Source organism: Amblyomma mixtum, chromosome 9, assembly GCF_055824585.1.
Source record: "Amblyomma mixtum isolate Tamu chromosome 9, ASM5582458v1, whole genome shotgun sequence".
Taxonomy (NCBI): Eukaryota; Metazoa; Arthropoda; class Arachnida; order Ixodida; family Ixodidae; genus Amblyomma; species Amblyomma mixtum.
In genome coordinates this window covers 94,222,606-94,233,968 of record NC_143020.1, presented here as the reverse complement: position 1 = coordinate 94,233,968, position 11,363 = coordinate 94,222,606, and the positions used below count along the sequence as shown (strand labels likewise).

The window sequence follows — 11,363 nt, the reverse complement described above, 5'->3', positions numbered from 1 at the left end:
TCTACCTGCATAAACACTTCTTTCACAGTGCAAAACTTGACATTGCGCCGCAGCAATTTTCTCTGGGACGTAGTTACTCAAGCGATGCGAGGTATGAACGAAATAACATAAATAAACCAATCTTTACCAATTACGAAACCGAAACTTACATCCTCTCAAAAACGTCAAAACCCACAGCGCCAGTGCATCGCCCGTCACTGCCTCTCGGTCTTTTTTACTTGCAATGGAGTGTCGTTTGCACTGTGTGATCCCGTTAGCGGATCGTGTTAATTTCAGGCCTGCGTGGACACGATGAGTGCCCGTTGGACTCCGAGAAGAGAGATGATAGGCGGCCCCACGATAGCCATCCGGTCGCTGTGCCCGTTGATCCCATAGATGGGTTCCCAGACGCTAGAGATACTCCGACAAGGGGTCTGGGCAAGTTTCACGGGAGGCTGGTTCTATGATCCCAGGCAGGATCATGAGTCCAACATTCTGCACCTCTATTTGTGGCTCTTCCTGGTATGCCTGCCTTTCTCGCTGTACATGGTAAGGCCATCAACTTACGCCGTTTCGCAAACATAGCCTAACGCGTAGGCAATGTGTGCACCCATGGCAAGGAGGCTACTCGTAAACCGTACGCGTGCTAGACCTCGTATATGTAGGCTTGATGTCGTCCGATTGTTTCACGTTGCCGGATATCGGCGCTTATATTTCGCTAGCTAAAGGCAAAACGTTGTTTCACGTACGACAGTGATGGTAGACCACTTGTTGCGACTCGTACCGAGCGCGTTGTTTCGGGATAGGTTACCGTCGCGAGTACCGTCGGTGGCAGATGAGACGTCGTGAAAGAAAGTGTCTCTCGATTTGCCATCACGCTGACCTTTAGTAGCTTATGTGATTTGCTGCGCCTCTGCTCTTTCTGCTTACTGTGTTTGCGCTGCAAAGTAGGCGTTGAGGTGTTATACACTGACGTATATTGGCCTCTGGCAGCGTGTCATTGTTCCAGCTCGTTGACTTGAAGCGTTGACGTTCAACCTTTACTCCTGCCTACCTCGTTGGTTTTGAATGAAGCCCCGTCGTAAAGGTCGCTGCTTATAAATAGAGGCGTCTTGGATACTGGTTGCGGGAGTTCATTGTGTTCGTGCTGTGTGCTGTAATTTCCATTTGTTTCAGTGTGCAGAGTGAACTGGGGTACGAATAGCTGATGGTACAAGAAGCATTAAACAAACATTAAGATGTTTTGTGTAGATTCCAACAAAACGTTGTTGTGAAGTGCGGTAGTGAGACGCTTAATGCAGACTTTTTGCAGCATTGGAGTTAAGTCAAGCACTGTGTTGTAGTAATCTCAAAGAGAGTGTCATGGACACTTGTCTATGTGCACTTATTGTGACTGTGTAGTTAAAGGTTGATTTCTGAATGCGTTGAACAGAGAACATTGCTTTACATCGAATTATTAGCAGCTGAACTTTCATACCTCACCTTTGTTGGCATCTGAACGAGTTATTGAAGTGACCTGAAACATCAAATTGTAGAAAGATGAGAAGAATTTAGCAACATGTGCTTTGCATCGGTATATGACCATGTAGATAGGTGAACGGGCATTTGTTTTATATCAATGGTGATGTTGAAATTTGGGCTGGTTGGTTGGCTATTGTGATCAGAACAGCGCTTTCCTGAGTCCATTCTTTGCTAGTTGTGTATTGTTTTAGTTTGTGCGCTGTTCTGCTCATTGTATCTCTGGAAGCTGAGAAACAAGATCACTTTTACCTTCGAGAACTATGCTAACTGTGGTAGAGAATGAAATTAGAGCTTTTGGGTTTCTCCAAATTCAGCTAGATTGAAGAAATGAACTGCTTGATGCAAAATGTGAAGGTTGCATGATGATCAGTGTCGAAAAAAAAAATGCATACATTATTGTTTATTTATCCGTTCTACCTGATTTACAGCTAGGTCATTGAGTAAGATGATGGATTGCAAAACGATAATTACACAGAATGCAATGCTAACAGAACAGATGCTTAAACAAAAAAATATGAAGAGTTGCAAGGTACTACACGTAACAAATGAAACACGAACAAGGGAACTGATATGCCAATTCAAAAACACAAACTTATTAGCTGCTAAAGAGAAAATACAACACTGATTAACATGTCTAAAGAACAGTCATCGCACGTGCGAACTGAAATTAATCTTCTCCAGTATTGAGCTTCTTCTAAGATCTCAGTTTGCTTTTCACGTTTCGGTTGTCTTGTTCGCATTTTATTTGTTGCTGGTAGTACATACAATTATACAAGAAATGTAGGTTGTTATGAAATCATGCATATAAAAGCAAGAATACAAAATAAAACGAAAACAGTGCACTGATCTGCACAGTGATCGATAGTCATTTTGTCATCATATCTGTCATAACATATCAGTACTATAGTCAACTCTGCAAAAAAAGACAGCAGCTAGTCAATACTGTGTGTCGTTATTATGTGTCATGTCTGTATAGTTAGTATGTCAGCTAATTGATTAAATACTGAGCAGTCTATCATGAAATGCTTGGTGCCCTGGTATGGAAGTGACTTAGTTGGTAAGGCCATTCCAGTGTTTGATGACACGGGATAACTCTGAAGGGGTCAAAAGTTTTTGCTTTACTGAGAAGGAGCTTGAAAGGAAAAGTACCATAAACCCATGTATACATGAAGGGATAATTAACCAAGTGAATTAAGTTTAAGTTTAGAAAATTTCAGGCAAGCAAGCAGGGATAAGTAGCATAAAGAGAGAAAAAAAAAAGATAACTGGCCTACCAAGCAAAAAGATACGAACGGCTTGCAAAGCTATCGACTCATATTCGACTCGATAATTCAGACTTGAAGGGAACCTGAAAATCAATTTGATTTTTCTTTTTCAGATGCATTGATGTGATTATTTGGATTCTTAAATATGATAGAAACATCTTTTGCTGCATTTCAAGGTTTTGAATGTCTGGTGCGAAATGTCCGTTGAGGAGAAAATTATGTAATTTCTGAAGCACAGAGAATCTAGAGCTTCGTTTTTACTGAAATAAGCACCTCTGTTTGTTGGTGGGACTAAAGTTCTTTGCTTCTTTGTGAAATATGTGTAAAGCCATTTGCATTTTATGACCGCCACCGTAAGACGTGCTCACGCTGACTCTTGCCATTTGGAGAGCTCCTCAGGAAATTGCATAACTTTTACCATACTTACTAAATCACTGCACAGCTTCTCAAAGTAGCTGAGAAAGGCAGTTTTGCGTCTACTGAGGCGGAGTACCCGGGTTCAAACCCGACCGCGGCAGCCGCGTTTCGATGGAGGCGAAACGCAAAAAGTCACCCGTTTGCTGTGCGATGTCAGTGCACATTAAAGATCCCCAGACGGTCGAAATTCTTCCGGAGACCTCCTCCACTGCTCCTCTTTCTTCCTTTCTTCTTTCACTGCCGCCTTTATCCTTTTCCGTTTTGCATGGTTTGGGTGTCCACCGAGATATGTGAGACAGTTACTGCATGATTTCCATCCCTCAAAAAGCAATTTTTTTTTCATCACACCTTCCATAGTGCCGGTGCCTGCAGTTCTGTCTTCCATTATATTGCACAAATTTTCTATTTCTGGGTCTCTCGAGGTGAACCGGAAATTTGAATTAAGAGACCATGAATTGATGGGCACCTTCTGTTAATGAATCGTAAGGGATTCAGTCTCGTAGCTGATTTCATGAACTGAAAGTCAGTTCATTTCAATTTTCGTTTTTCAGTTTCTCCAGCCAACAATGCCGGTGTGGCTCTGCTACGCTGGTGTTGTGGGCGCCCTTTTCGCGACGCTCAAGATCATCAACGTGCGACTCCACCAGATGTTCGACAGTGGAGAATGCATCGAGGAGTCAAGCGACGACTCGAACCGATCCGTCTCCGTTGATCACACGGGCCAGGGTTCACAAGCTCATGGCTCGAAAAAGTAAGTGCCGACCACTCTGTGAGTGCATGCCTGAATCTCTGCATTTTTTATAGCACTCGATGTAAGGGGCAGTTGTTCCTTGGTAAAAACTGTATTCTGGTTTAGTATTACATGGTATGGCCACTAAAAACAGTAGGTTCTATGACAGAGAAACTCACCCGAAACTACGGAGTTGCTTGTAGGTTTTGCATGTACCCTTTTGAAATGTAACATTCCATTTGGAGAATTATTCCTTTTCAGGGAATCTACGTTATGAAATGGGCCTAAAGAGGAAAGGGAATCTTTGGAATGTTTTTAGGGAATTGGTTGAGTTAGCAAGCAAATGAGGGAACTTTTTAGGACAAAAGATATCAACTGGTTTGATAAATTACCGCTGTGAATGTGCAGCATCGGAATTGGTTGAGTTAGCAAGCAAACAAGGGAAATCTTTTTTGGCAAACAGTGTTATAAATTTGCTTGATAAATTACTGCTGTGAATATACAAGGGCGGAATTGATTGAGTTAGCAAGGCAAACGAGGGAAATCCTTTTGGGCAAGAGGTGTTATAAACTGGCTTGATAAATTACCACTATAAATGTATAAAACATCGCAATTGTTTGAGCTGATAGGCAAATGAGAGAAATCTTTTTGGGCAAAAAGTGTTATAAACTGGCTTGACAAATTACGTCTGCGAATGTACAACATCGGTGACACTACGGATATATATGTTGTCTGCCGATCATTTTTTGTAAGGAAAAGAAAGCATTTCCATTTTGTGTGTCTCATGTTTTCTTACATTCAGCATCTTTGAGGTTGTCTTTGCAGTGGGTGCAAACATGGGGCTGTCTCTAGTGGCACGTTTCTCATGGTTCCGTGACATCAGAATGTGCAATACAATGTGCCAGTCAACTTAGTTGTTAATTCATAGCTTAAAGCTTCAGTTCGGCAACCTGTGCAGCATTCTAACTCAAACTGTATCGTTTTTCACTTCTGGAAGTTGCATCCTCGAACTATATGATAGATCGGCCGATTTGGTAGTCATGTTGAGCTGACAGTAGACTGAATTGCTAATGTCACATGGGATACGAGTTTTTGCTAGTCATTATGTGCTTGTTTCCTTTCCTGTCATTTAAAGATGCATTCTAATCGAATAAATATTGAAAGTGGATTCTTAAAACCTTTCTCTTTTAGGTTTTTAGAGTGGTCAACTTTTCTCACGGTCAGCACTAATTGAAATGTGGAGCACTGAATAGACTGCAGAGGCACGTGTGACAAATGCTACTTGGCTAGTCGCTGCACTCTGGCCTTCATTAATTCCTATGAACAGCTCGAAACGGTAAAAAAAAATACCGTGAAATAATGCAGGGATTTTTCAAACACCAGCAGGGAAAAATGCGTGTAGTTGGGGTTTTCTGGTTCTAATTCAGAGTATTTCCTGTCAAGGCATGTAACACCACTGCATGCACTCAATATTGATTTCCAAACCTAGAACCCCCCGTAATATGGTGGATAGAACCGATTCCTGCGGTTCTATAGAAGCCTTGTTAGATGGTGCTATAGAAGTTTAGGTGAGATCCTGGTAGAAATGCTGAAAACTGGGATACTTTTTCACCCATGTTGAATGGAGGGAATCATTAATAATCACCACCATAATCAGCTTCTATCACATCAACAGCTCTGCAGAACTTTTTCTCGGTGATTTCCAATATGCCCTGTTCTGTGGCAGCCATGGTCACCTTAGCCCAACATACTTCTCTTAGATATTCCTTCCCTGCGGACACACTAAGCTACCCAAAGGGACCAGTGGCTATCTCAGTAACCAGTAATAACAAGATAGTTACCATTGCTTTAATTGCACATCAAGGTCAAATGTCAAAAATGTGGCCCTAATAGGATCTGACCTGAACCAAATTGAAAACCGCTGAAGTGTCAGTTCGGAAATCTGCTTTTAACCTTGTACGCCTTGCATTTTAGCCATAGTCTTCAGCGTAAATGAGAGTCCGTGTGCCCAAGTCATCAACCTGTTAGTGCAATCATGCCCTCTGTCGTGCCTACATGTGTGGTGGTGGTGGTTTTTGGCGCAGGGAATCGGAGCACATTGAAATGGCCGTCCTCAAACAGCGGCAGGACGAAGAGACGCCGCCCGTGCAGTGCAGCTCACGCAACTCCTTCACCGATGGAGCAGTCCAGTCCCAGATCGCGAGTGGCGCCGTGGCTCCGACCAGCTCCATGGAGCTTCTGGGACGGCTGGCACGTTCTGACGACTTCGAGATGAAGTCACACGGCGTCTGCGGAATTGGTGAGCGAAGGGAAAGTTGTGCAGCGTTGTGCAATTTGCATTGCCTGTTCGAACTGCTCTAGGCTGTCTTCTAGAAGCAAAAGCCCTTTGAGTTGATTTGATATCGTTTTTGTGAAGAAAAATAACAATTGTGTTATTGTCAAGATTATGATGATGATAATTATTATTACCCATTTTAGTGGCTCAGGGACTTTGGCATTTGCCTGCTGAAGCCAGGATTGTGGGATCGAATCCTAGCCACTTAAGCTACATTTCTGTTGAGGCAAAATTCAAAATGTCAACCTTGTGTCGTGTGATTCAATACTTGTTAAAGACATTAGGTGTTTTGGCTGCAGAATTTCAATTTACGTTATTGCAGCTGCGGAGTAGTAAATATAAAATTATAAAAGTGTGAAATGGGTAGCGTAATGGTAAAGTTCCTGCTAAAGAAAAGGGCCCCTTGATGGGATCTGAGGCTTGTTGTGCCCGATGGAACCCATGATAGCAACTCGAAGAATTTTAATTTGAACAAAGGAAACAGCAGTTTTCTGTTGCTTTTGATTAAGGGTCGACAGGTATTTGGATAGCTTTGATTTTAACCTTGCATGAGCCCCAGCTTCAAAGCTTGACGTAAAGTGTTTGTGGTTTGGTTTATGGTTTGTGGGGGATTAAGGTCCCAAAGCGACTAAGGCTATGAGGGACACCGTAGTGAAGGACTTCGGTAATTTCGACCACTTGGGGTTCTTTGACGTGCACTGACATCGCACAGTACACGGACGTCTAGAATTTCGCCTTCATCGAAATTCAACCACCGTGGCCGGGATCAAACTTGCCTCTTTCGGGGCAGCAGCCGAGTGCCAAAAGTGTTTTTGGAGATATGTATTGCAGTAACTAAGGTATTTAGCAGCACTTGCTTGTCAACAGTCCTTCAAGGTGGGTACCTCATCACATTTCACATTGGAAATCATGGCTCTGGGGTTTTTTTATGCGTGTGACAGATCTTCAGGTGGACGTGCATCATCGGAACAGTTCGGGGAGCTCGGGTGGTTCTGCCTCGGGAAAGCAGGAGCGGAGTTTCCATGGGACCACCTCGACAACTGCAGGTCTGGGGAGTCCGGAGTTAGGGCTTGTGGACGAAGTTCTCAAAGAAGGTGAGCCTTGGCCACTGTGTTCACATGCTAGTAGGCAGGAAGAAAAGAAAACGGGAGCAGAACATACACAGTGATATACACCACCCCCATGTACCTCAAAGCATGATTGAGGTGTCCACATGCCTCAAAGAACAATTGAGGTGTCCACTGACCCAAATAGCTAGTTATGTGCCTTTCCTTTCACGAAAAATCAAAGGAGATTAAACCTTCCACTGGTTTTGAGAAAAGGAAAGATGCATAACTGCCTCAGTTTGTAGGTGGATGCCACAGCCTACTCCCAGCGTGATTGAGGTGTCCGCTGAGCCAGTTACACTTGCTACTCAGGGGTTTCACACACTCATACACACCACTGAAACACAAGACCCAGGGAGTTGGTTAGAAGTGCTTTTGCACTAAAAATCTGAAAAGGACTGCGTGGCATTCCTTTTAGGTGGGCTTTTAGCTGACGACCTGACTTCAACAAGTCGTCACTGGAATAGGTAGTTATGTGCATTGCTGGTCTTCCCCAAGCATTTCACCAAGCAGTGTCATTGCCAATTTCCGCAGTGGCATTGTTGTAGGGCTTGTAATAAAGGGGGGAATTTTGTGCTAGCTGACTGTTCAGGCAGCATTGCTCGTATTCCTGAAGACTGTTCACCTGCAGAGAGGGTGTTCATGGCAGAAAGCAAAATTACGCTAGAATGGTGCTTGTCAGAAAGAGAAATTACTTTGAGCTTACGTAAAAAGAAAGAAGAATTTTTGTCTTGACTTTCTCTAGGTTGAGAGCATTGCAGTGTGTGTACACTTGTCAGGTACAGAAATTGTGAACGCCATGTATTAATCTGGAAATCTCCCAGGCGGGCTGAAGTCCTGTTATGAACCATATTCATCAGTGCCTTCTATAGCTGGCTCAGTGTGATGCTTATGCAATCCTTTGGATGTGTCTTTTATAATTGATGCAGTTTCAGATCTGAAGGCTGGCGCTGTTTCTATGCTACCTGCACCAGCTGGTTTGTCAACTGGGGACGAGCTCGGTGAGTGTGAAGCTTTTTGACGTCACCGGCATTTCTGATGAGCCCATCTTTGTTTATTGCTTTGGGAAGTGTTGCAGGTTTCTGTTTCTTGGCTGAATGGAAATGTATGGTTGATGCATAAATGCACATTCACCACCACGAGCAGGAAAAAAATTTCTTTTCAGTGATTTCAGTTCTTTCTTTATGAGTTTAGTTGATTTGAATTGAGATTCATTTGTCTAAAAGAAACCATTTCTTCTGTGAAGGAAAGGATGAAGTTATGTTACGTTAAGTTATGTTGAGACAGAAGTGAAGAACTCCAGAAGAGTTGAGACAGACTGTTGCTTGTTATTTTTTTTTGTTTGCTGTAGCCGTAGCCTCTGGTTCCTCTACCTCACTGCACCCTGACAGCCACCGTCGAAGCCAGCATCGGCGTCGCAGTGGAACCGGCTTCCTCTCCTCCGGCTCTTCGTCCGGCTCGCTCCGCAATGCCACCGGGTCTGTCGAGCTTGCCTTCCTCTCGCAAGATCCCAGCGTCCGCGCTGCGGAGCTTGCCCGTGCCGCGCAGCAGCGGAAGAGCAGCCACGCGCTTCGCGGCAACGTTGAGGACGCCGACGGCAACTGGCTCGTGCGTCGTGCCCACAGTGAACTCGAAACCAGCGCCGCCGAGAAGCAGCGTGCTGCTGTGCCGCCGTCGCATCCGGTGTCCCTCGAAGCCATCCGCGTCGGCTCTTCGACGACGGCGCCGGCGTCGAACGTGCGGCACGTGCGGAGGAGTGTAGAGTTCTCAAGACCCCCACTGGCTACGAATGACAGCAGTGCGATCAGGACTATTGCGGAACAGCCAGCCGCGGAGACGCCGGCTAGTGCTTCTAGTGGGTCGAGTAGCGTCAAGTCGTTGGTCAGGCACCGGTCACTTGACGCTGCGACGTTGAGACAGCGGCGGGGTCGCGGAGAGAAGAAGAAAGAAGAGGAGAGTGGTGCTGTGGCGTCTGGTAATACGGAGAACGCGGGTGCGGATCGGTGTTTTCCGTCGACGGACAGTGTGTCGTCGGCGTCGGGTGAATCTGACCGCAGCAGCAGTCACTTCACCGTCATCTACAAGCCCCTGGATCCGTGCAGCGGAAATCCGCAGGTGAGATTGTGATGCCATGCAGTTGGCGTCATTAATAGTTATTTAATTTTTTTTCACATTCGTTTCGTGAAAGCAAATGTGAAATAGATTTACATGGCAAAACATTGAAACATTGATGACTAGGACAGTTATGTGCAATTTGATTAGAAAGCGAATCGTGGCAGAAAATAGTGCTGATTCAGCTAATGTGATGGGACTGTCAGCTGTCATCTTATCGACTGATGCGTTTTTGTAAGACTGCTGAATTGGTTTTAACTGTTAATTGGCTTAGTGTCACTTGAAAGTTATAACACAGGTACAAGAATAGAAAGTGCGAAAATTCACATAAATGGTGTGTATCTGAACTTCAAAGTTCAACCTTGTGAGATGTAATTTTTTCGCTTACTGTTACATCGCCCCTTGGTGTCGGCTTTCACATGCCCGTGTAAATTACTCTGTGTTGAATCAGATCAACTATGATGCCGATGATGCTCTAATGTGCACAGATTCATGCATGCTTAGAGGCACCGTTTGTGAAATAGCTTATCATTGGCTATCTTGCCCCTTTGCCCTTCAGCTATCTTCAACTTATCATCCAAAAGAATGTCAGTAAGCCTCTTACTTATCCTCAATGTACTTTTATCTTTTTATCTCTGAGTAGCTGGATGTGTGTGTTCTCTCATTGTTCGGTTATCTCTCTTATCTGCCAGTTACTTTCTAAGCATGCCTGCGACACTACCCCTTTATTGATTTCCCACATTTCGTGGTGGGCAGGTATCTGGAAACAGGAAACACTCCGCCTGTTTTAGGGCTGCCTTAAACCTGCTACATGTTGATACGAATTTGCGGTTTTTAATGAAATAGCAGCAAGCTGTGCCAGAATACTATTTCAGCAACCGATAGCCTCTGCAAATGTGAAGAGGCTGAGAATATGTGACTAAAAAGTTAACCTACGGAATCCAACCCCATCCCATTCTGCTTTTTAGCTCTTTGACATCTAATGTCAGTATGCAGCGTGCGCGTTTTGCACTTCTTTGGAAGCGTTGCCAACACTGTGCCATACAAACACGGTGAACGCACTTGGAAAAAAATTGCTTTTAAAAGGCTCAAATAGTGCCATATTTTGGTTCTGCTATAGTTATTGGGCTCTCATACAACAACGTCATGTGTTTCATAAGTTCAATGTTAGACAAGACCTTGGGTATGATTTCGGACGCGCTCTGATTCATAGATCGCTTCCACGGATCTCACTTGTGCTCGCTCAGAAGCGCTGTCAACATTAGCGTTTTCAATTTGTTTGTACTGTAGAAACATGTTGATTCGAACTTTCAACGTAGAAAGTCAGTTCATGTATATAAGAGTTATGATTAAATTTAACCACTTACAATCACAGGGTGGCATTCTTTATGGGTCGCCATAAGTGACCAGATCATGCTTAGGTGCACATATTATCCTGGCTTTCCCTAACCGAGTTTCTTCACTTGGAGCACATTTGAGGACGCTGACATCGCAACACAGGAGCGAAGTCACATGCCACTTTTCATATCTCACAGGCTTTATTTATGGATTTATGGGGATTTTAACACCCCAAAGCGGCTCAGGCTATAAGGGACGCCGTAGTGAAGGGCTCCGGAAATTTCAACCACCTGGGGTTCCTTAATGTGCACTGACATTGCACAGCACACAGGCCTCTAAATTTCGCCTCCATTGAAATCGACCTCCGTGGCGAAGAATGAACCCGAGTCTTTCGGGTCAGCAGCCTAGACCCATAACCACTGAGCCACCGCGGCAGCTAGTTGATTTATTACTATTCCCGCATGCTAGTTTGCAGGGAAAAGATGCATACACGATATAACTGCACAACTTCTTTTCAAAATGGCAGAGTGTTACTACTTCCCTTAGTGAGAACTGCTGGC

The 11,363-nt window shown here is 44.2% G+C and overlaps 1 protein-coding gene across 7 annotated transcripts in view; it reads left to right on the top strand.

Moving 5' to 3' along the window:
* Nucleotides 1-216: 216 nt before the first annotated feature.
* pcx (pecanex) overlaps nt 217-11,363 on the top strand; it is a 68,062-nt gene continuing 56,915 nt past the window's right edge. For 6 of the 7 annotated variants that reach the window (XR_016285664.1, XM_089560804.1, XM_089560801.1 and 3 more), the window contains exons 1-6: nt 217-528; nt 3,734-3,933; nt 5,997-6,211; nt 7,189-7,341; nt 8,283-8,354; nt 8,705-9,468. Coding sequence is in view for 6 of the 7 variants with exons in the window: in XM_089560804.1 (XP_089416930.1) it covers nt 376-528; nt 3,734-3,933; nt 5,997-6,211; nt 7,189-7,341; nt 8,283-8,354; nt 8,705-9,468 (1,557 nt within the window). In the remaining variant the exon portion in view is untranslated. The remainder of the gene's footprint in view (nt 529-3,733; nt 3,934-5,996; nt 6,212-7,188; nt 7,342-8,282; nt 8,355-8,704; nt 9,469-11,363) is intronic. The other variant, XM_089560802.1, reaches the window with a different exon arrangement.